The sequence below is a fragment of the Salmo salar genome, chromosome 06, assembly GCF_965601325.2.
Source record: "Salmo salar chromosome 06, fSalSal1, whole genome shotgun sequence".
Classification (NCBI taxonomy): Eukaryota; Metazoa; Chordata; class Actinopteri; order Salmoniformes; family Salmonidae; genus Salmo; species Salmo salar.
The window spans coordinates 10,430,348-10,451,415 of NC_138296.1; the positions used below are offsets into that span (position 1 = coordinate 10,430,348).

Genomic DNA, 21,068 nt, shown 5'->3' on the forward strand with positions numbered 1-21,068 from the left:
ACATTTATTATAACAAGAAAAATAAAAGGGACTGTTCAAGGTAACTAGGTGTTGAAAGCTGTCCATCACTTGGAAGTGTTGATCCAGTCCAGAGATCCCAGTGTTTGAAAGAGTTGGAGAACTATGAAATGACATTAGTGGGTAATGTAAAACAGAGAACATTAAACACAGCCAGACACCTAACCTTGTGAGAGACCTATACAGTCACTGAGTACTAGAGGGAAAGCTATTACCATAAAGAACAGAGACAGGCAGGCAAGCAGGCAGACATGAAATAATCTCTGTAACAAGCATATTTATTGACATATTGGTATTTATTACTATACAGGCAATCACTTATTGTTCAGTCCATTCATTAGCCCAATGAAACATTCTTCCAGCCATTGTCGTTTTGACAGTCAACTGACCGAGCATTAATGAAGCAGGAAGTAGCCATCATCAATGTGAAATATGTAATCTACAATACAAAAACATATGGACCTTCGGCAGTGGAGTGAATAACAATAAACTCCACACATAACTGGCATGCTCCCATACAACCAACCCACTTACACACGTTAAGACCTGGTACAGCGATCCTGGACGTCTGCAGAGTACGCCTACATCATAACCACAGTGTAACAACGCCCTCTAGCAGCCATTACGATAACTAAAGACATGTGGGTCAAGGTTCAATCTACAGAGGCTGTTCTAGTTCAGATGGATTACTTAAATCGGTATCCCAAATGGCAGTCTATTCCCTATATAGTGCACTGGGCTGTGGTCAAACGTAGTCCACTATATAGGGAATAGGTAACTGGGCTCTGGTCAAACAAAGTCCACTATATCCAGAACCCCCCCTTCAGTCAGTCACTAGGCTGTATCCAGAACCCCCCTTCAGTCAGTCACTAGGCTGTATCCAGAACCCCCCCTTCAGTCAGTCACTAGTCTGTATCCAGAACCCCCTCCCTTCAGTCAGTCACTAGGCTGTATCCAGAACCCCCCCTTCAGTCAGTCACTAGGCTGTATCCAGAACCCCCCCTTCAGTCAGTCACTAGGCTGTATCCAAAACCCCCTCTTCAGTCAGTCACTAGGCTGTATCCAGAACCCCCCCTTCAGTCAGTCACTAGTCTGTATCCAAAACCCCCTCTTCAGTCAGTCACTAGGCTGTATCCAGAACCCCCCCTTCAGTCAGTCACTAGTCTGTATCCAGAACCCCCCCTTCAGTCAGTCACTAGGCTGTATCCAGAACCCCCCCCCCCCCCCCTTCAGTCAGTCACTAGTCTGTATCCAGAACCCCCTCCCTTCAGTCAGTCACTAGGCTGTATCCAGAACCCCCCCTCCCCCCTTTAGTCAGTCACTAGTCTGTATCCAGAACCCCCCCTTCAGTCAGTCACTAGGCTGTATCCAGAACCCCCCCTCCCCCCTTTAGTCAGTCACTAGTCTGTATCCAGAACCCCCCCTTTAGTCAGTCACTAGGCTGTATCCAGATGGTAGGGTTTAGGATGGGGGAGGTTGCAGGTAGATTAAAGTTGCCTGCTAACGTAGAACAGGGAACAAAGGGAGTGGGCGTGGCCTGGCAGTCCTGACACAGAGGTCACAAATCTGACTACTTAATAGGTGATCAGGTGGTGACCCCTGACCCCTCTCAGGTGACGATCCTGATGCCGCAGCAGGTTCTGAGCTGCTCTAGGAAGATGAAAGTGAAGACCGTGTGAGGGATGAGACGGATCCCTGCTGGAACCAGACCCTAAAGGAGGAGCAGGACAGTTAGTATATTTATGATGAATGGTTCAGACAGTTACTAGGTAACAGTGTGAGGGATGAGACAGATCCCTGCTGGAACCAGACCCTAAAGGAGGAGCAGGACAGTTAGTATATTTATGATGAATGGTTCAGACAGTTACTAGGTAACAGTGTGAGGGATGAGTCAGATCCCTGCTGGAACCAGAGCCTAAAGGAGGAGCAGGACAGTTAGTATATTTATGATGAATGGTTCAGACAGTTACTAGGTAACAGTGTGAGGGATGAGACGGATCCCTGCTGGAACCAGACCCTAAAGGAGGAGCAGGACAGTTAGTATATTTATGATGAATGGTTCAGACAGTTACTAGGTAACAGTGTGAGGGATGAGACGGATCCCTGCTGGAACCAGACCCTAAAGGAGGAGCAGGACAGTTAGTATATTTATGATGAATGGTTCAGACAGTTACTAGGTAACAGTGTGAGGGATGAGTCAGATCCCTGCTGGAACCAGACCCTAAAGGAGGAGCAGGACAGTTAGTATATTTATGATGAATGGTTCAGACAGTTACTAGGTAACAGTGTGAGGGATGAGACGGATCCCTGCTGGAACCAGACCCTAAAGGAGGAGCAGGACAGTTAGTATATTTATGATGAATGGTTCAGACAGTTACTAGGTAACAGTGTGAGGGATGAGACGGATCCCTGCTGGAACCAGACCCTAAAGGAGGAGCAGGACAGTTAGTATATTTATGATGAATGGTTCAGACAGTTACTAGGTAACAGTGTGAGGGATGAGACAGATCCCTGCTGGAACCAGACCCTAAAGGAGGAGCAGGACAGTTAGTATATTTATGATGAATGGTTCAGACAGTTACTAGGTAACAGTGTGAGGGATGAGTCAGATCCCTGCTGGAACCAGACCCTAAAGGAGGAGCAGGACAGTTAGTATATTTATGATGAATGGTTCAGACAGTTACTAGGTAACAGTGTGAGGGATGAGACAGATCCCTGCTGGAACCAGACCCTAAAGGAGGAGCAGGACAGTTAGTATATTTATGATGAATGGTTCAGACAGTTACTAGGTAACAGTGTGAGGGATGAGACAGATCCCTGCTGGAACCAGACCCTAAAGGAGGAGCAGGACAGTTAGTATATTTATGATGAATGGTTCAGACAGTTACTAGGTAACAGTGTGAGGGATGAGACAGATCCCTGCTGGAACCAGACCCTAAAGGAGGAGCAGGACAGTTAGTATATTTATGATGAATGGTTCAGACAGTTTTCAGGCTGAGCATTGTGTTTAATGTAGAGACCAGCTCTCCTCCTAGAGAGTGACTGGGTGTTGGGGCTTTGGCTCCAGTCTTTGCTGTGACACACCTGATTCAGGTCAGTCAATGTCATAAACCCCACCAGACTGTACGATTGCAGCCGTCTTATGCCACGATTTTGCCGTTTCATACAAAATTGTTCACATCGTGGGCAAATTCTTCGGTGGTAAACGATTGTCGGATGTCTTGGCTCGTTCAGTGTGACAGGGTCTAGGTCTGCTGATTCAGTACCACTAGGTCTTGGCTGGTTCAGTGTGACAGGGTCTAGGTCTGCTGATTCAGTACCACTAGGTCTTGGCTGGTTCAGTGTGACAGGGTCTAGGTCTGCTGGTTTAGTACCACTAGGTCTTGGCTGGTTCAGTGTGACAGGGTCTAGGTCTGCTGATTCAGTACCACTAGGTCTTGGCTGGTTCAGTGTGACAGGGTCTAGGTCTGCTGGTTTAGTACCACTAGGTCTTGGCTGGTTCAGTGTGACAGGGTCTAGGTCTGCTGATTCAGTACCACTAGGTCTTGGCTGGTTCAGTGTGACAGGGTCTAGGTCTGCTGATTCAGTACCACTAGGTCTTGGCTGGTTCAGTGTGACAGGGTCTAGGTCTGCTGGTTCAGTACCACTACGTGCGGTCATAGGCGCCGACAAAGTTCTTTATCGTGTAGTGTGGCTGGTGTTACGAGCCAATCCATGTGACAGACCAATAGGAACACGGCCGGCACATGAGTAGGCACACAATAATATGATTATTGTGAAGTCATATTAATATAATAGTTTGATTTAAACGTTTACATGCATTGTATAATTTAAGTTTTTCCCAAACTCACTTCTCTCGTGCTAACGCAAATAATCCACCAAAAAACACTAATTCCTATGATTTACAGTGTTAAATAATGAGAACAATATTTATTGTGAACAAATGTTTAATTTTGTCGTTATAACAAGCTTGGTAGCAACATTAAAATCTTTGTGGAAATCGGTTGCAGCTCAAGTCGACTACAAAACCCACAATGCAATGCTCTCTCTGGGATGGCTAGGTAGCTAGCTATGTAGCTTGCTAGCAAACGTAGCTACACACACAATAATACCAAAGTCAATATCAGCACGTGAAGTCGCTAGTTAGCTGTAAAATCGCCTGATTTCACAGACGGACCACTTTGAAGTCAAGTCATGGTGAAAATAGTTATTTTACCCACTTAGAGAATACAGGCTTTTACCAAACTGACAGAAGTTTCCTGATTTGTATTATCCCTTTAAACTCCAGCTGGCAAGCAGAACCAGGTGTTAAATTAACAAAAGAACAACATCCTGCAGGAGGATGGCTCTCAAGGAGAAGGGGTTGAACACCGCTGGTTTAAGGCAATGTTAACTATGCTACTTTATTGTCAATGATATATAATAGCAGTTACCTTGTAAAAGGCATTGGGTCCCAGTTTAGCTGTATCTCTCACACAGTGTAGCAGGCCCTGGAACAGAAGAAACACAATCCAAGACAACAAACGACACTTCTTAATGCAGCTCATGGTTGATGGGTGAAAACAACCCATGCCCAACTCCCTCCATCCCTCATTTACCTTCCCTCCCTCCATCCCAATACCTCCGTCCCTCATTTACCTTCCCTCCCTCCATCCCAATACCTCCGTCCCTCATTTACCTTCCCTCCCTCCATCCCAATACCTCCATCCCTCATTTACCTTCCATCCCTCCATCCCAATACCTCCATCCATCCCAATACCTCCATCCCTCATTTACCTTCCATCCCTCCATCCCAATACCTCTGTCCCTCATTTACCTTCCCTCCATCCCAATACCTCCATCCCTCATTTACCTTCCATCCCAATACCTCTGTCCCTCATTTACCTTCCATCCCTCCATCCCAATACCTCTGTCCCTCATTTACCTTCCATCCCTCCATCCCAATACCTCCGTCCCTCATTTACCATCCCAATACCAATACCTCCATCCCTCATTTACCATCCCAATACCTCTGTCCCTCATTTACCTTCCATCACTCCATCCCAATACCTCCATCCCTCATTTACCTTCCATCCCAATACCTCTGTCCCTCATTTACCTTCCCTCCCTCCATCCCAATACCTCTGTCCCTCATTTACCTTCCATCACTCCATCCCAATACCTCCATCCCTCATTTACCTTCCATCCCAATACCTCTGTCCCTCATTTACCTTCCATCCCAATACCTCCGTCCCTCATTTACCTTCTATCCCTCCATCCCAATACCTCCATCCCTCATTTACCTTCCCTCCCTCCATCCCAATACCTCCATCCCTCATTTACCTTCCCTCCCTCCATCCCAATACCTCTGTCCCTCATTTACCTTCCATCCCTCCATCCCAATACCTCCATCCCTCATTTACCTTCCTTCCCTCCATCCCAATACCTCCATCCATCCCAATACCTCCATCCCTCATTTACCTTCCCTCCCTCCATCCCAATACCTCCATCCCTCATTTACCTTCCCTCCCTCCATCCCAATACCTCCATCCATCCCAATACCTCCATCCCTCATTTACCTTCCCTCCCTCCATCCCAATACCTCCGTCCCTCATTTACCTTCTATCCCTCCATCCCAATACCTCCATCCCTCATTTACCTTCCCTCCCTCCATCCCAATACCTCCATCCATCCCAATACCTCCATCCATCCCAATACCTCCATCCCTCATTTACCTTCCCTCCCTCCATCCCAATACCTCCGTCCCTCATTTACCTTCCCTCCCTCCATCCCAATACCTCCATCCCTCATTTACCTTCCCTCCCTCCATCCCAATACCTCTGTCCCTCATTTACCTTCTATCCCTCCATCCCAATACCTCCATCCCTCATTTACCTTCCCTCCCTCCATCCCAATACCTCCATCCCTCATTTACCTTCCATCCCTCCATCCCAATACCTCCCTCCATCCCAATACCTCCATCCCTCATTTACCTTCCTTCCCTCCATCCCAATACCTCCCTCCATCCCAATACCTCCATCCCTCATTTACCTTCCCTCCCTCCATCCCAATACCTCCATCCCTCATTTACCTTCCCTCCCTCCATCCCAATACCTCCATCCCTCATTTACCTTCCCTCCCTCCATCCCAATACCTCCATCCATCCCAATACCTCCATCCCTCATTTACCTTCCCTCCCTCCATCCCAATACCTCTGTCCCTCATTTACCTTCCCTCCCTCCATCCCAATACCTCCGTCCCTCATTTACCTTCCCTCCCTCCATCCCAATACCTCCATCCCTCATTTACCTTCCCTCCCTCCATCCCAATACCTCCATCCCTCATTTACCTTCCATCCCAATACCTCCCTCCCTCATTTACCCTCCATCCCTCCTTTACCTTCCCTCCCTCCATCCCTCATTTACCCTCCATCCCTCATATACCTTCCCTCCATCCATCCTTCCTCCCTCCCTCCATCCCTCCTTTACCTTCCCTCCCTCCATCCCTCATTTACCCTCCATCCCTCATATACCTTCCCTCCATCCATCCTTCCTCCCTCCATCCCTCATTTACCTTCCCTCCCTCCATCCCAATACCTCCATCCCTCATTTACCCTCCATCCCAATACCTCCATCCCTCATTTACCTTCCATCCCTCCATCCCAATACCTCCATCCCTCATTTACCTTCCATCCCTCCATCCCAATACCTCCATCCCTCATTTACCCTCCATCCCTCCATCCCAATACCTCCATCCCTCATTTACCTTCCCTCCCTCCATCCCAATACCTCCATCCCTCATTTACCTTCCATCCCAATACCTCCCTCCCTCATTTACCCTCCATCCCTCCTTTACCTTCCCTCCCTCCATCCCTCATTTACCCTCCATCCCTCATATACCTTCCCTCCCTCCATCCTTCCTCCCTCCATCCCTCATTTGCCCTCCATCCCTCATTTGCCCTCCATCCCTCATTTGCCCTCCATCCCTCATTTGCCCTCCATCCCTCATTTGCCCTCCATCCCTCATTTGCCCTCCATCCCTCATTTGCCCTCCATCCCTCATTTACCCTCCATCCCTCATATACCTTCCCTCCATCCATCCTTCCTCCCTCCATCCCTCATTTACCTTCCCTCCCTCCATCCCAATACCTCCATCCCTCATTTACCTTCCATCCCAATACCTCCCTCCCTCATTTACCCTCCATCCCTCCTTTACCTTCCCTCCCTCCATCCCTCATTTACCCTCCATCCCTCATATACCTTCCCTCCATCCATCCTTCCTCCCTCCCTCCATCCCTCCTTTACCTTCCCTCCCTCCATCCCTCATTTACCCTCCATCCCTCATATACCTTCCCTCCATCCATCCTTCCTCCCTCCATCCCTCATTTACCTTCCCTCCCTCCATCCCAATACCTCCATCCCTCATTTACCCTCCATCCCAATACCTCCATCCCTCATTTACCTTCCATCCCTCCATCCCAATACCTCCATCCCTCATTTACCTTCCATCCCTCCATCCCAATACCTCCATCCCTCATTTACCCTCCATCCCTCCATCCCAATACCTCCATCCCTCATTTACCTTCCCTCCCTCCATCCCAATACCTCCATCCCTCATTTACCTTCCATCCCAATACCTCCCTCCCTCATTTACCCTCCATCCCTCCTTTACCTTCCCTCCCTCCATCCCTCATTTACCCTCCATCCCTCATATACCTTCCCTCCCTCCATCCTTCCTCCCTCCATCCCTCATTTGCCCTCCATCCCTCATTTGCCCTCCATCCCTCATTTGCCCTCCATCCCTCATTTGCCCTCCATCCCTCATTTGCCCTCCATCCCTCATTTGCCCTCCATCCCTCATTTGCCCTCCATCCCTCATTTGCCCTCCATCCCTCATTTGCCCTCCCTCCCTGACCATCAACAACAGAACTGTCAGAGCAATGACAAGCAGCAGTGTGACAGATAAAGCCTCCATGGACTTGACGACATCAGAACAGCAACACAGAGGCTGCCAGAGGTGGAGAGGGGTGGAGAAGGGTTAGATTTACTGAGGTAAAAAAAGTCATACCAGTTCACAGTGATATCCCTAGACAACATCTCCTGGGGAGTCAGAACCCACCGTGAACGCACATGTTAACTCTATCCCTGTAGCAACACACCTGAATCAATGAATCATCTAGCCCTTAACTAGCTGTATCAGGGGTGGTATGGTGTTAGGCTATAGTCCTGCAAATACCTAGGACTAGAACTGACAAACCCTGATCTACAGTACACACACACACACACCACACACAAACTTACCACATATTCCCCTTTTGAGTTCATCAGCCTGGTCTTCAAGACATCCAGTGGTTGGCACAGGACAGTGGCACAGCCTCCCTACACAGAAAAGCAGAGAGCATTATACACCGCTAACCCACAGCTCCCGTCTCCGCACCGCTAACCCACAGCTCCCGTCTCCACACCGCTAACCCACAGCTCCCGTCTCCACACCGCTAACCCACAGCTCCCGTCTCCACACCGCTAACCCACAGCTCCCGTCTCCACACCGCTAACCCACAGCTCCCGTCTCCACACCGCTAACCCACAGCTCCCGTCTCCACACCGCTATCCCACAGCTCCCGTCTCCACACCGCTAACCCACAGCTCCCGTCTCCACACCGCTAACCCACAGCTCCCGTCTCCACACCGCTAACCCACAGCTCCCGTCTCCACACCGCTAACCCACAGCTCCCGTCTCCACACCGCTATCCCACAGCTCCCGTCTCCACACCACTAACCCACAGCTCCCGCTTTTCTAATGTGTAAACTGGACACTCACTGCGATGAGGCTGGCCAGGAAGTGTGTTAGAATGTTGTCTTGCATGGCTCCAGTCCCCAGAACCAGCTGCTTGGCCTGATCATAACAGGCCAGCTACAGAGAAATAAAATAGAAGTTAAATCTAGCTGATACATTTTGGACAAAGACACACACATTAACACCCCCACAGACACAAACCCACCATAGGACCTCACCTGTCCAACAGTGACCAGTGCTCCTCTAGAGGATGCCATTGTGGCTCCAGAGAACAGCTTCTTCATTCCCTCTATGGAGAAATACTGTGTCATTAGTGCAACTGTGTCCCTTCAAATCATCCAGTGACTTCACCCTGATCCCAACGATCCACCATCAATCAACCTTACTTACCCTCTTTCCATACCCGGAACAGTCCATCTAGTGCATGAGCATAACTGGAAGAGATGGAGAAAACAACACTTATGAAGGTCAACATCTCTCCAAAGATGATACTTAACAGCATTATGTAAGTTATCATATTATTTAACTATACTTAACTCACATACTCACTTTCTCCTGAGTTCTAGCGGTACTTTAACATCATTCTGCATTCTGGATTGGGGGGAAAAAATGTGTCAAGTATGAATGTTTTGCCCTATACATTTGTTTACGGAATTGAAAGGACGGGCATCTCCAGTCCTCAGGGGCCTGATTGAAGTCCCACTTTGGCCCCAGCTAACACACCTGACTCCAATAATCAACTGATCATGATCTTCAGTTTAGAACGCAATGAGTTTAATCAGCTGTGTTTGCTAGGGATGATGGGGAACAGTGTGATGCCACTCCAGTCCCCCTGAGGGCTGTTGTCCATTCCTGATCTATTGAATGGTTGAGGAAAGCAATACAGTGCCTTGCAAAAGTATTCAACCCCCTTGGCATTTTTCCTATTTTGTTGCATTATAACCTGTAATTTAAATTTATTTTTATTTGGATTTCATTTAATGGGCATACACAAAATAGTCCAAATTGGTGAAATGAAGTGAAAAAAAATGTTTTGTTTAAAAAAATAAAATCAACAACAAAAAAATAAATGGTGAAAAGTGGTGGTGTATGTATCCATATGTATCCATATGTATCACCCCCTTCGCTATGAAGCCCCTAAATAAGATCTGTTGCAACCAATTACCTTCACAAGTCACATAATTAGTTACATAAAGTCCATCTGTGTGCAGTCTAAGTGTCACATGATCTGTCACATGATCTCAGTATATATACACCTGTTCTGAAAGGCCCCAGAGTCTGCAACACCACAAAGCAAGGGGCCACCAAGCAAGCGGCACCATAAAGTCCAAGGAGCTCTCCAAACAGGTCAGGGAAAAAGTTGTGGAGAAGTACAGATCAGGGTTGAGTTATAAAGAAATATCCGAAACTTTGAACATCCCACGGAGCACCATTAAATCCATTATTAAAATGGAAAGAATATGGCACCACAACAAACCTGCCAAAACTCATGGACCAGGCAAGGAGGGCATTATTCAGAGGGGCAACAAAGAGACCAAAGATATCCTGAAGGAGCTGCAAAACTCCACAGCGGAGATTGGAGTATCTGTCCATAGGACCACTAAGCCGTACACTCCACAGAGCTGGGCTTCACGGAAGAGTGGCCAGAAAAAAAGCAAACACATTTGATGTTCACCAAAAGGCATGTAGGAGACTTCCCACACATATGGAAGAAGGTACTCTGGTTAGATGAGACTAAAATTGAGATTTTTGGCCATCAAGGAAAATGCTATGTCTGGCGCAAACCCAACACCTCTCATCAACCTAAGAACACCATCCCCACAGTGAAGCATGGTGGTGGCAGGATCATGCTGTGGGTATGTCTTTCATTGGCAGGGACTGGGAAACTGGTCAGAATTGAAGGAATGATGGATGGCGCTAAATACAGGGAAATTCTTGAGGGAAACCTGTTTCAGTCTTCAAGAGATTTGAGACTGGGATGGAGGTTCACCTTCCAGCAGGCCAATGACCCTAAGCATACTGCTAAAGCAACACTCAAATGGTTTAAGGGGAAACATTTAAAATGTATTGGAATGGCCTAGTCAAAGCCCAGACCTCAATCCAATTGAGAATCTGTGGTATGACTTAAAGATTGCTGTACACCAGTAGAACCCATCCAACTTGAAGAAGCTGGAGCAGTTTTGCCTTGAAGAATGGGCAAAAATCCCAGTGGCTAGACGTGGCAAGCTTATAGAAACATACCCCAAGAGACTTGCAGTTGTAATTGCTGCAAAACGTGGCTCTACAAAGTATTGACTTTGGGGGGGTGAATAGTTATGCACGCTCAAGTTCTGTTTTTTGTCTTATTTCTTGTTTGTTTCACAAAAAATATCTTGCATCTTCAAGGTGGTAGGCATGTTGTGTAAATGAAATGATACAAACCTCTCAAAAATCTATTTTAATTCCAGGTTGTGAGGCAACAAAATAAGAAAAATGCCAAGGTGGTGAATACTTTCACAAGCCACTGTAGTCTGCATGTCATCACTGACATCTAGTGGATATTATCAACCATGGACCACTGCAATACAATTCAGTAATCTTATTTCTAGATATGACTTACCTCACATTAACCATGTCTGCTGGGGTCCCAATGAATCCACCTGCAAATCCTACAGAGAGACAGACAGACATGAACCATGCTGCTGGGGTCCCAATGAATCCACCTGCAGAAAGGTAAGACTTATACACAGTAGTGTGGTGACCTGTACAGTGCTGGCACCTTAATTGGGGAGGATGGGCTCGTGGTAATGGCTGGAGCGGAATTAGTGAAATTATATCAAACCATTTCCAGGTGTTTTATACCATTCCATTTACTCCGTTCCAGACTTTATTATGAGTCGTCCTCCCCTCAGCAGCCTCCTGTGATCCGTTCCATCCAGCACTGTTCCAGCAACTATAGTGGATGTGTAATCTTGGCCCAGTTCGGTAGTGTGAAAAGTGTATGACAGAGCTAATCATGTTGTCATTAGAGCCAGCCAGGTTTAGGTCTGTGTAGCAACAGATAATATTGTGGTTAAAACACAGTGTGTACCTCCAACCAACCCCAGGAGGACCTTCTGGTAGAAGGGCATAGGACCATGGGTCCTGTCCTTCATCTGATCACTCACTGTCTCATAGATGGCGAAGCGGGACAAAGAATATGTCATCTGGGGGAGGGGGGGACGACAGAGAATAATTTTTTTATTTCACCTTTATTTAACCAGGTAGGCCAGTTGAGAACAAGTTCTCATTTACAACTGCGATCTGGCCAAGATAAAGCAAAGCAGTGCGACACAAACAACAACACAGATTTACACATGGAATAAACAAACATACAGTCAATAATACAATAGAAAAAGTCTATATACAGTGTGTGCAAATGGCGTAAGGAGGTAAGGCAATAAATAGGCCATAGTAGTGAAGTAATTACAATTTAGCAAAATAACACTGGAATGATAGATGTGCAGATGATGTGGAAGTAGAGATACTGGTGTGCAAAAGAGCAAAAAAGTAAATGAAAACAATATGGGGATGAGGTAGGTAGTTGGATGGGCTATTTACAGATGGACTATGTACAGCTGCAGCGATCGGTAAGCTGCTCAGATAGCTAATGCTTAAAGTTAGTGAGGGAGATATAAGTCTCCAACTTCAGTGATTTTTGCAATTCGTTCCAGTCATTGGCAGCAGAGAAGTGGAAGGAAAGGCGGCCAAAGGAAGTGTTGGCTTTGGGGATGACCAGTGAGATATACCTGCTGGAGTGAGTGCTACGGGTGGGTGTTATGGTGACCAGTGAGCTGAGATAAGGCAGAGCTTTACCTAGCAAAGACTTATAGATGACCTGGAGCCAGTGGGTCTGGCGACGAATATGAAGCGAGGACCAGCCGACGAGAGCATACAGGTCGCAGTGGTTGGTGGTATATGGGGCTTTGGTGACAAAACGGATGGCACTGTGATAGACTACATCCAATTTGCTGAGTAGAGTGTTGGAGGCTATTTTGTAAATGACATCGCCGAAGTCAAGGATCGGTAGGATGGTCAGTTTTACGAGGGTATGTTTGGCAGCCTGAGTGAAGGAGGCTTTGTTGCGAAATAGGAAGCTGATTCTAGATTTAATTTTGGATTGGAGATGTTTAATATGAGTCTTTGAAGGAGAGTTTACAGTCTAGCCAGACACCTAGGTAGTTGTCCACATATTCTAAGTCAGAACCGTCCAGAGTAGTGATGCTAGTCGGGAGGGCACCGATCGGTTGAAGAGCATGCATTTGGTTTTACTGGCGTTTAAGAGCAGTTGGAGGCCACGGAAGGAGTGTTGTATGGCATTGAAGCTCGTTTTGGAGGTTTGTTAACACAGTGTCCAAAGAAGGGCCAGATGTATACAGAATGGTGTGGTCTGCGTAGAGGTGGATCAAGGAATCACCCAAAGCAAGAGCGACATCGTTGATATATACAGAGAAAAGAGTCGGCCCGAGAATTGACCCCCATAGAGACTGCCAGAGGTCCGGACAACAGGCCCTCCGATTTGAAACACTGAACTGTGTCTGAGAAGTAGTTGGTGAACCAGGCGAGGCAGTCATTTGAGAAACCAAGGCTGTTGAGTCTGCCGATAAGAATACGGTGATTGACAGAGTCGAAAGCCTTGGCCAGGTCGATGAAGACGGCTGCACAGTACTGTCTTTTATCGATGGCGGTTATGATATCGTTTAGTACCTTGAGGGTGGCTGATGTGCACCCGTTACCAGCTCGGAAACTGGATTGCACAGCGGAGAAGGTACGGTGGGATTCGAAATGGTCAGTGATCTGTTTGTTAACTTGGCTTTCGAAGACTTTAGAAAGGCAGGGCAGGATGGATATAGGTCTGTAACAGTTTGGGTCTAGAGTGTCACCCCCTTTGAAGAGGGGGATGACCGCGGCAGCTTTCCAATCTTTAGAGATCTCGGACGATACGATAGAGAGGTTGAACAGACTGGTAATAGAGGTTGCAACAATGGCGGCAGATAATTTTAGAAAGAGAGGGTCCAGATTGTCTAGCCCAACTGATGTGTACGGGTCCAGGTTTTGCAGCTCTTTCAGAACATCTGCTATCTGGATTTGGGTGAAGGAGAAGCTGGGGAGGCTTGGGCAAGTAGCTACGGGGGGTGCGGAGCTGTTGGCCGGGTTTGGGGTAGCCAGGAGGAAAGCACAGCCAGCCGTAGAGAAATGCTTATTGAAATTCTCGATTTATCGGTGGTGACAGTGTTTCCTAGCCTCAGTGCAGTGGGCAGCTGGGAGGAGGTGCTCTTATTCTCCATGGACTTTCCAGTGTCCCAAAACGTTTTGGAGTTAGAGCTACAGGATGCAAATTTCTGTTTGAAAAAGCTAGCCTTTGCTTTCTTAATTGACTGTGTGTATTGGTTCCTGGCTTCCCTGAAAAGTTGCATATCGCGGGGACTATTCGATGCTAGCACAGTACGCCACTGACTAATGATCATAGAGACATTAGAACGTACAGAATAGGACAAGAAGTGTATTTAACATAATACTCTTGCTCTTGGAAGCGATGGCGGTGTGCGTATCTACCCACCTGTCTGCAGAGGGAGGCGCTGAGGCCGCTGTAGAGAGCCAGAACACCTTCTCTTTGCACCACACTCATAGTCATTCCCATCATCCTCATCCTCACCTCGTGCTGTGTCTGGAGGTGCACCTGGAGGAGAACAGATATCAAATACCAGGACGAGACACAGTAGAGAGGAGTAATGTCAATGTAAAGTTTCAGTATTACTTTTTTTAAATGAATAAATACCTACATTGTGTGCGATGTTGATAATGCATTTAAATGGAAGTCAAAGTACACACAGAACAACAGTCAAAGACCAAGGTCTAAATGTTTACATGACAACTGGTGGATGTGATGTCAGAGTCACAACTCCCACTTCCTCCACCACCAAGATAAGGAACTATCAAGAAGACTCCAAAAATATTACAACCAGTAAAATGAACTGTATAATTCACTAGTATTAAATATTAGGCTAGTAGGAGAGCCGATGAAGTCAACTATTAGGCCTAATTCCTAGAAACATCATACCATTGGTACAATTCAGCCCATTTGTTATTTACAGAAGCCCTGATGGCCAAGGAAGAAGAAAAAAAACGTAGTCTTAGAATAATCTCACCTGAATGACTTAGTACCTAGTTTTAACAAGTTAGTTATTATATATTTTTTTTACTAAGTCGTTCAAACCTGATACTAAGTCATTAAAATGAGATACTGAGTCGTTTGAACAACTTACTATTTTTCAAATGACTTGTTCTTTTGTCTAATTAGGCCTCATTTGTTATGCAGCGCCAGTTGTCAGTTGTGCTCGTCAGACCGTTGTTGCAGCCATTCATTTACTGATTCCATCCATTGATATGATTATTTATCAACAGTTATTTGATAGCCTAAATCAGGGCTGCTTTTGAATGCCAGAGCATGTAAGTGAGTCAACAAAATCTCTCGATTTTACAAATTTTACTTCAGCTTTTGATGTTTACTGACGTTGCTCCAAACTATATGTTTTCGACATCTGGGGTTGCTCCTAGTGCTCAGCATAGGAGGTTGTGTATTCAATCCCAGTGGTAGACACATTTAAATATATCTCATGTTTTAACACTATCCAAAACCTTAACCATTTAGAATTAATGAAGAATGATGCTGAGCAGGAGGAGCAACCCAGGCTGTCAAAAACACTTTGAAATGTTTGGAGAAACGTGGATAAGCGTCAGAATCTGAAGTGAAATTGGTAAAACTGATAGCTCGTTGGCCCAGTTACATGCTCTGGCATTCAAACGCAGCTTTATCAAAAACAGTCAATGAATAATCATATCATTCACCTGTATTTACCGACCCCCAAAAAATGAATATGCTTATTAGCTGCTAATGTGGCTATCATAACGAACTACAAATACCATGATGATCTGGACGAGACTGCCGAATCGAGGCAAAGGTAAGAATCTCTGGATTACCTATCTAATGTAAGCTAAATGTAGTAATGAAAATTGGCTACATTTCTTTAAATGGACAATTCTGTGAACTGTCTTGTGCAAGTTTTAAATTGACACAAAACCTGTCAGCAAAGGTGTCAGCTAGAGATGACATCCAGGAGCTTGTAGGGATTTGTAGTCTTGCATGATGTCTACTTTTATGCTAATTAGCATGTTCAAATCTGAGAGGTTGATCAGATCCCCTCTACATATCTTACCTTGATCAGATCCACTCTACATATCTTAGCTTGATCAGATCCACTCTACATATCTTAGCTTGATCAGATCCACTCTACATATCTTACCTTGATCAGATCCACTCTACATATCTTACATTGATCAGATCCACTCTACATATCTTACATTGATCAGATCCACTCTACATATCTTACATTGATCAGATCCACTCTACATATCTTACATTGATCAGATCCACTCTACATATCTTACCTTGATCAGATCCACTCTAAATATCTTACCTTGATCAGATCCCCTCTACATATCTTACCTTGATCAGATCTAAGGGGTGTGTAATACAGGCAGCTGCACTTGAGGATAGTCCACCGAAATACCATCGCGACCGGCGATTCTCCGACATGTTTCTAAGTGTCCTGTTGGTTAATCAAACCGGAGAAAGCTCGTCTGGGTCGTCTTGTGTTAGCCTACCCAGTGACACCTGCTTGGACACACACTACCTTCTTTCAACTCCCTAGCTAGAGAATTATTGGCATGTGTCAGACAATGTCCAAAACGGGTGACTGACGATTAGTGGAAAATGTTTCCCGGTTCTTGCACCGTTCTTTCCGCGGCATTTCATACAAAGCGCATGGCAAAACGTTGCCTCTATTATATATGAAGACTGCTAGCCTGGTTGACGCAACTCACGAGTTTAGTGTTAGTAGGCTGCACCAAAGTCTTTCAAACTAGTATGGACCTACTATGGAACGAACATACGTCTAGACCAATGAGGCGATTCGATTCGATTAATCTGGCCCGGGTAAGCGTGTTTTCCACCGGGAGAAAGTTGATTGCATTCCTTTTGGAACTGGGCTGAGCCAGGTGCCCTGTTCAAAACCCACGACTAAATCGGCTCAAAACAAAAGTGACGTATTTAGCACGTGGAGTTATGAGTGCGATTCTGTATTTTCACATGCAAAAGTGATTGCTTTTGAAAAAACGTTTAATCTGGCTTCCGAAAATTCTAACATATATTTCATGGAAAAGGCATGTATGTTTCTAGATGATTCTAAATGCTGCATTGTGGACATGATCGAGCTGTGCAGATTACTGCCATAGAACCGGTGCCCCGCGGCTCAGCATAATCGAATCCGCCCGGTATCTCGTTTCGCAACAGCTGTGTTGAAGTAGCCATTCAAAAGCCTCCCTAGTTACACAACTAAAACATCGGATTTTCTTTCTATATCTGCTATTTTTTAAGCGACTGTCCACACTCAGTTTTTACATCTTACCCATATCAGATTTTCACTGATGTAGCCTCTGACGTAACAAACAGATGCCATGCTCATTTCAAGTCACCGTTCTTAAATGTTGGTGGTTGTCATGGTAATGGCCGGCCGTGAGAAAACAAAACGGGCAACAAAAAAATCTGATCTGAGCATCCAGACAGAGATCACATATGGAGGATAGGGTTTGTAGGCTGTGTTCAAACTGGCAGCTCAATTCTGAATCTTTTTTTCCACTAATTGGTCCAACAAAAAAAATACCCCCTTTTTCTCCCCAATTTCGTGAAAACGATCTTGTCTCATCGCTGCAACTCCCAAACGGACTCTTGAGAGGAGAAGGTCAAGTTATCCGTCCTCCAAAACACGTGTAACCTTTATTTAACTTGACAAGTCATTTAAGTCCCAATCATGGCCGGTTGTGATACAGCCTGGGTTTCGAACCAGGGTGTCTGTAGTGACGCCTCTAGCACTGACTGTGCCTCTTAACACCCGCTTGCTTAACCCAGAAGCCAGCTGCACCAATATGTCGGAGGAAACATGTACAGCTGATGATCAAAATCAGCCTGCAGATGCCCGGCCCGCAACATGGAGTCGCTAGAGCGCGATGAGCCAAGTAAAGCCCCCCCGGCCAAACTCTCCCCAAACCCAGACGACGCTGGGCCAATTGTGCACCGCCCTATAGGACTCCCGGTCACAGCTGGTAATGACACAGCCTGGGATCGAACCCCAGGCTGTAGTGACCGCTGCGCCACTCGGGAGGCCCACTAATTGGTCTTTTGACCAATCACATCAGATCTTTTTCCAGGCTTATCTGATTAGTCAAAAGACCAATTAGTAGGAAAAAAAGTGTCCGAATTTGGGCTGCTTGAGTAAACGCAGGTATAAATCGGAAGTCAAAAGATCAGATCCCATGTGTTTTGTTGCTGTTTACACATTAGGGTAGATATTAGATAGGCATCAAATATGCAAATAATTGTAAAACGATCAGAATTGGGCTGCCTGTGTAATAGCAGTCTAATTTGCCTTGTCAGCTGGTGTTCAAATGGGTGTGCTCTTTTTAGAAACTAGCGCGCACTGGAAACATGATCGACATAGGCAAGTAGTCTTTCCACAACTTTGATATACAGCATGGGCCCAGCCTACACTGTAAAAATGACCAGAAAATTGGCTTTTGTTTTGTGCCAATCTTCCCAGCATGGAAAACAAGTGCACGTCACTGAACATGTTGTGCCTCATGATGGCCAATGACCAGTTCTGATCCTATTCAGTAGCCAAGGTTATATGAGTAGCTGGAGGTTTTCTCAACTACTCTGTAATAAATATTCCTCTGTACAAATACTTGTTAGAATGGACATTAGATCAGAATGTTCTTTACTGTGCAGGAGGATCAGTCTGCTGGTCAAACATTACCCATGTGTCTTGAGGGTGGGAGAGAATTCTACGTTGCTCTACCATCTCGTGCCAAGACTGGATGCAGCTGGTTCCATACTGAGTGGAAGTGTGGCCTACGTGACTGATGTAAAAATAGTAGCAGAGACCCTCCCTGCTACTGTAGTGTTGTGGAATACAGCTGACCTCTACATAGCTGTAGCTGACCTACGGTACTGGGTTCTGACCTGTAAGAGGGCTTCAACAGAACTTAAACCTAGTAACCAATTTTGGTTTCCGGTCAGACTGGCAGACAGTGGACCCAAAGATGTCGAGGGTTCAGAAAAACATTCTGAACCCGGCTTGACAGAGGTCAAATGGACATGGACAAAGGTTTTCACAAACAACAAGGTCATTTCTCACATTCTTACACAGCTATGATTATATTGTGTTTAGATATAATACAGGTGCAACATGTCATGGATCTGTGTTGAACTGGCCTTGGGGCCCACCTGGTTAAGAACAGCATGGTTTTCATAAGCTGTCAGTGGTATGAGGTAACATGGCAGCAGGGCAGCAGACAGAGAAGATACACAGAAACACATGGTGCAAGAAATAGTAACTAGACACCCACTCCTTCTCTCCCACCCCTGACTGTCACTGCATGAAGAGCAGCGACACACCACCACTCCTCCCCCCTAGCCTGGCCTGGGAGAGAGGCTGGGTGACAGAGGATCCTACAGGACAGTGTTCTACCTGAGAGAGAGAGAGAGAGAGAAAGGCTGGGTGACAGAGGATCCTACAGGAGGGTGTTCTACCTGGAGAGAGAGAGAGAGAGAGAAAGGCTGGGTGACAGAGGATCCTACAGGAGGGTGTTCCACCTGACAGAGAGAAAGGCTGGGGCTCTCTGTGTGGGTGACAGAGGATCCTACAGGAGGGTGTTCTACCTGACAGAGAGAAAGGCTGGGGCTCTCTGTGGGTGACAGAGGATCCTACAGGACGGTGTTCTACCTGACAGAGAGAAAGGCTGGGTGACAGAGGATCCTACAGGAGGGTGTTCTACCTGACAGAGAGAAAGGCTGGGTGACAGAGGATCCTACAGGAGGGTGTTCTACCTGACAGAGAGAAAGGCTGGGGCTCTCTGTGTGGGTGACAGAGGATCCTACAGGACGGTGTTCTACCTGACAGAAAGGCTGGGGCTCTCTGTGTGGGTGACAGAGGATCCTACAGGACGGTGTTCTACCTGACAGAAAGGCTGGGGCTCTCTGTGTGGGTGACAGAGGATCCTACAGGACGGTGTTCTACCTGACAGAAAGGCTGGGGCTCTCTGTGTGGGTGACAGAGGATCCTACAGGACGGTGTTCTACCTGACAGAGAGAAAGGCTGGGGCTCTCTGTGTGGGTGACAGAGGATCCTACAGGACGGTGTTCTACCTGACAGAGAGAAAGGCTAGGGCTCTCTGTGTGGGTGACAGAGGATCCTACAGGACGGTGTTCTACCTGACAGAGAGAAAGGCTGGGTGACAGAGGATCCTACAGGAGGGTGTTCTACCTGAGCCGTTAACCAGACAGTTAAACACCGCCTCCCTCTAGCTGGAGAGCTCTGTTGGGGGTGCACGTGCACAATGAGAGTAGTAACACAAAATCTGAAATATTATTTTACATTTGAGTCATTTAGCAGATGCTCTTATCCAGAGCATACTGGTCCTCCGTGTGAATTAAAAACCCACAACCCTGGCGTTGCAAGTGCCATGCTCTACCAACTGATCCACACGGGACCCACAACCCTGGCGTTGTAAGCACCATGCTCTACCAGCTGATCCACACTGGACCCACAACCCTGGCGTTGTAAGCACCATGCTCTACCAGCTGATCCACACTGGACCCACAACCCTGGCGTTGTAAGCACCATGCTCTACCAACTGATCCACACGGGACCAACTGACGACAGTTAAAATCTGACGTTGCATCACCAGTGGTCTCGATTTTGTAAATGATGGCTGAGCACAAATTTTACGTGTTCACAAAAATTATATATTTTTTTATAAAAAATGATAACATTTAACTTTCATGCCATTTCCAGTCACTTGGCATGAAAAATAGGACGGATGACGAGACGGATGATGAACCCCATCACCACAAGTAAATACTACACCCAGCTCCATAGAGAGAAGGAAGTGTTGGCCTAGAACTGCAGGGAGCTTCTTCTGTATGCAGACTTTAAAAACTATTAGTCTGGGACAGGGATGGGCAACTTTGATAGGGGTGGGGGCCACAAAAAAATCTGGGGGCCCTAAGCAACATTCTAGGTCTCCACACATGGTCAGTACCTTTAGGGGGCCCTAAGCAACATTCCAGGTCTCCACACATGGTCAGTACCAGCTCCAGCCTTTAGGGGCCCTAAGCAACATTCCAGGTCTCCACACAT

General features: G+C 46.5%; 1 protein-coding gene across 2 annotated transcripts; it reads right to left on the bottom strand.

Annotated features, from left to right (window-relative positions):
* Window positions 1-1,244: 1,244 nt before the first annotated feature.
* On the bottom strand, window positions 1,245-17,807 carry LOC106606247 (mitochondrial dicarboxylate carrier). 2 transcript variants are annotated; one of them, XM_082976314.1, is made up of 11 exons: window positions 16,319-17,803; window positions 14,372-14,491; window positions 11,864-11,978; window positions 11,393-11,441; window positions 9,343-9,384; window positions 9,184-9,227; window positions 9,012-9,082; window positions 8,818-8,910; window positions 8,298-8,375; window positions 4,452-4,508; window positions 1,245-1,729 (listed from the first exon to the last, which is right to left on the bottom strand). In XM_082976314.1, exons 1-11 carry the CDS (start codon window positions 16,406-16,408, stop codon window positions 1,628-1,630), a joined length of 861 nt encoding a protein of 286 aa, XP_082832440.1. In that variant the 5' UTR covers window positions 16,409-17,803; the 3' UTR covers window positions 1,245-1,627. The 2 variants fall into 2 exon arrangements, with proteins under 2 accessions (XP_082832440.1, XP_082832441.1); XM_082976315.1 differs by lacking the exon at window positions 1,245-1,729 and adding an exon at window positions 1,739-2,443 and having other exon boundaries at window positions 16,319-17,807.
* Between the last annotated feature and the right edge of the window lie 3,261 nt (window positions 17,808-21,068).

What these genes read in the sequence shown, in the direction of transcription:
- LOC106606247 (XM_082976314.1), bottom strand. Translation starts at nt 16,408, where the DNA reads ATGTCGGAGAATCGCCGGTCGCGATGGTATTTCGGTGGACTATCCTCA. An exon ending in GCAGACATGGTTAATGTGAG is followed by an intron (nt 9,385 to 11,392) that starts GTAAGTCATATC and finishes CCCCCAATCCAG; the next exon opens with AATGCAGAATGATGTTAAAG. An exon ending in CACTGGTCACTGTTGGACAG is followed by an intron (nt 8,911 to 9,011) that starts GTGAGGTCCTAT and finishes ATTTCTCTGTAG; the next exon opens with CTGGCCTGTTATGATCAGGC.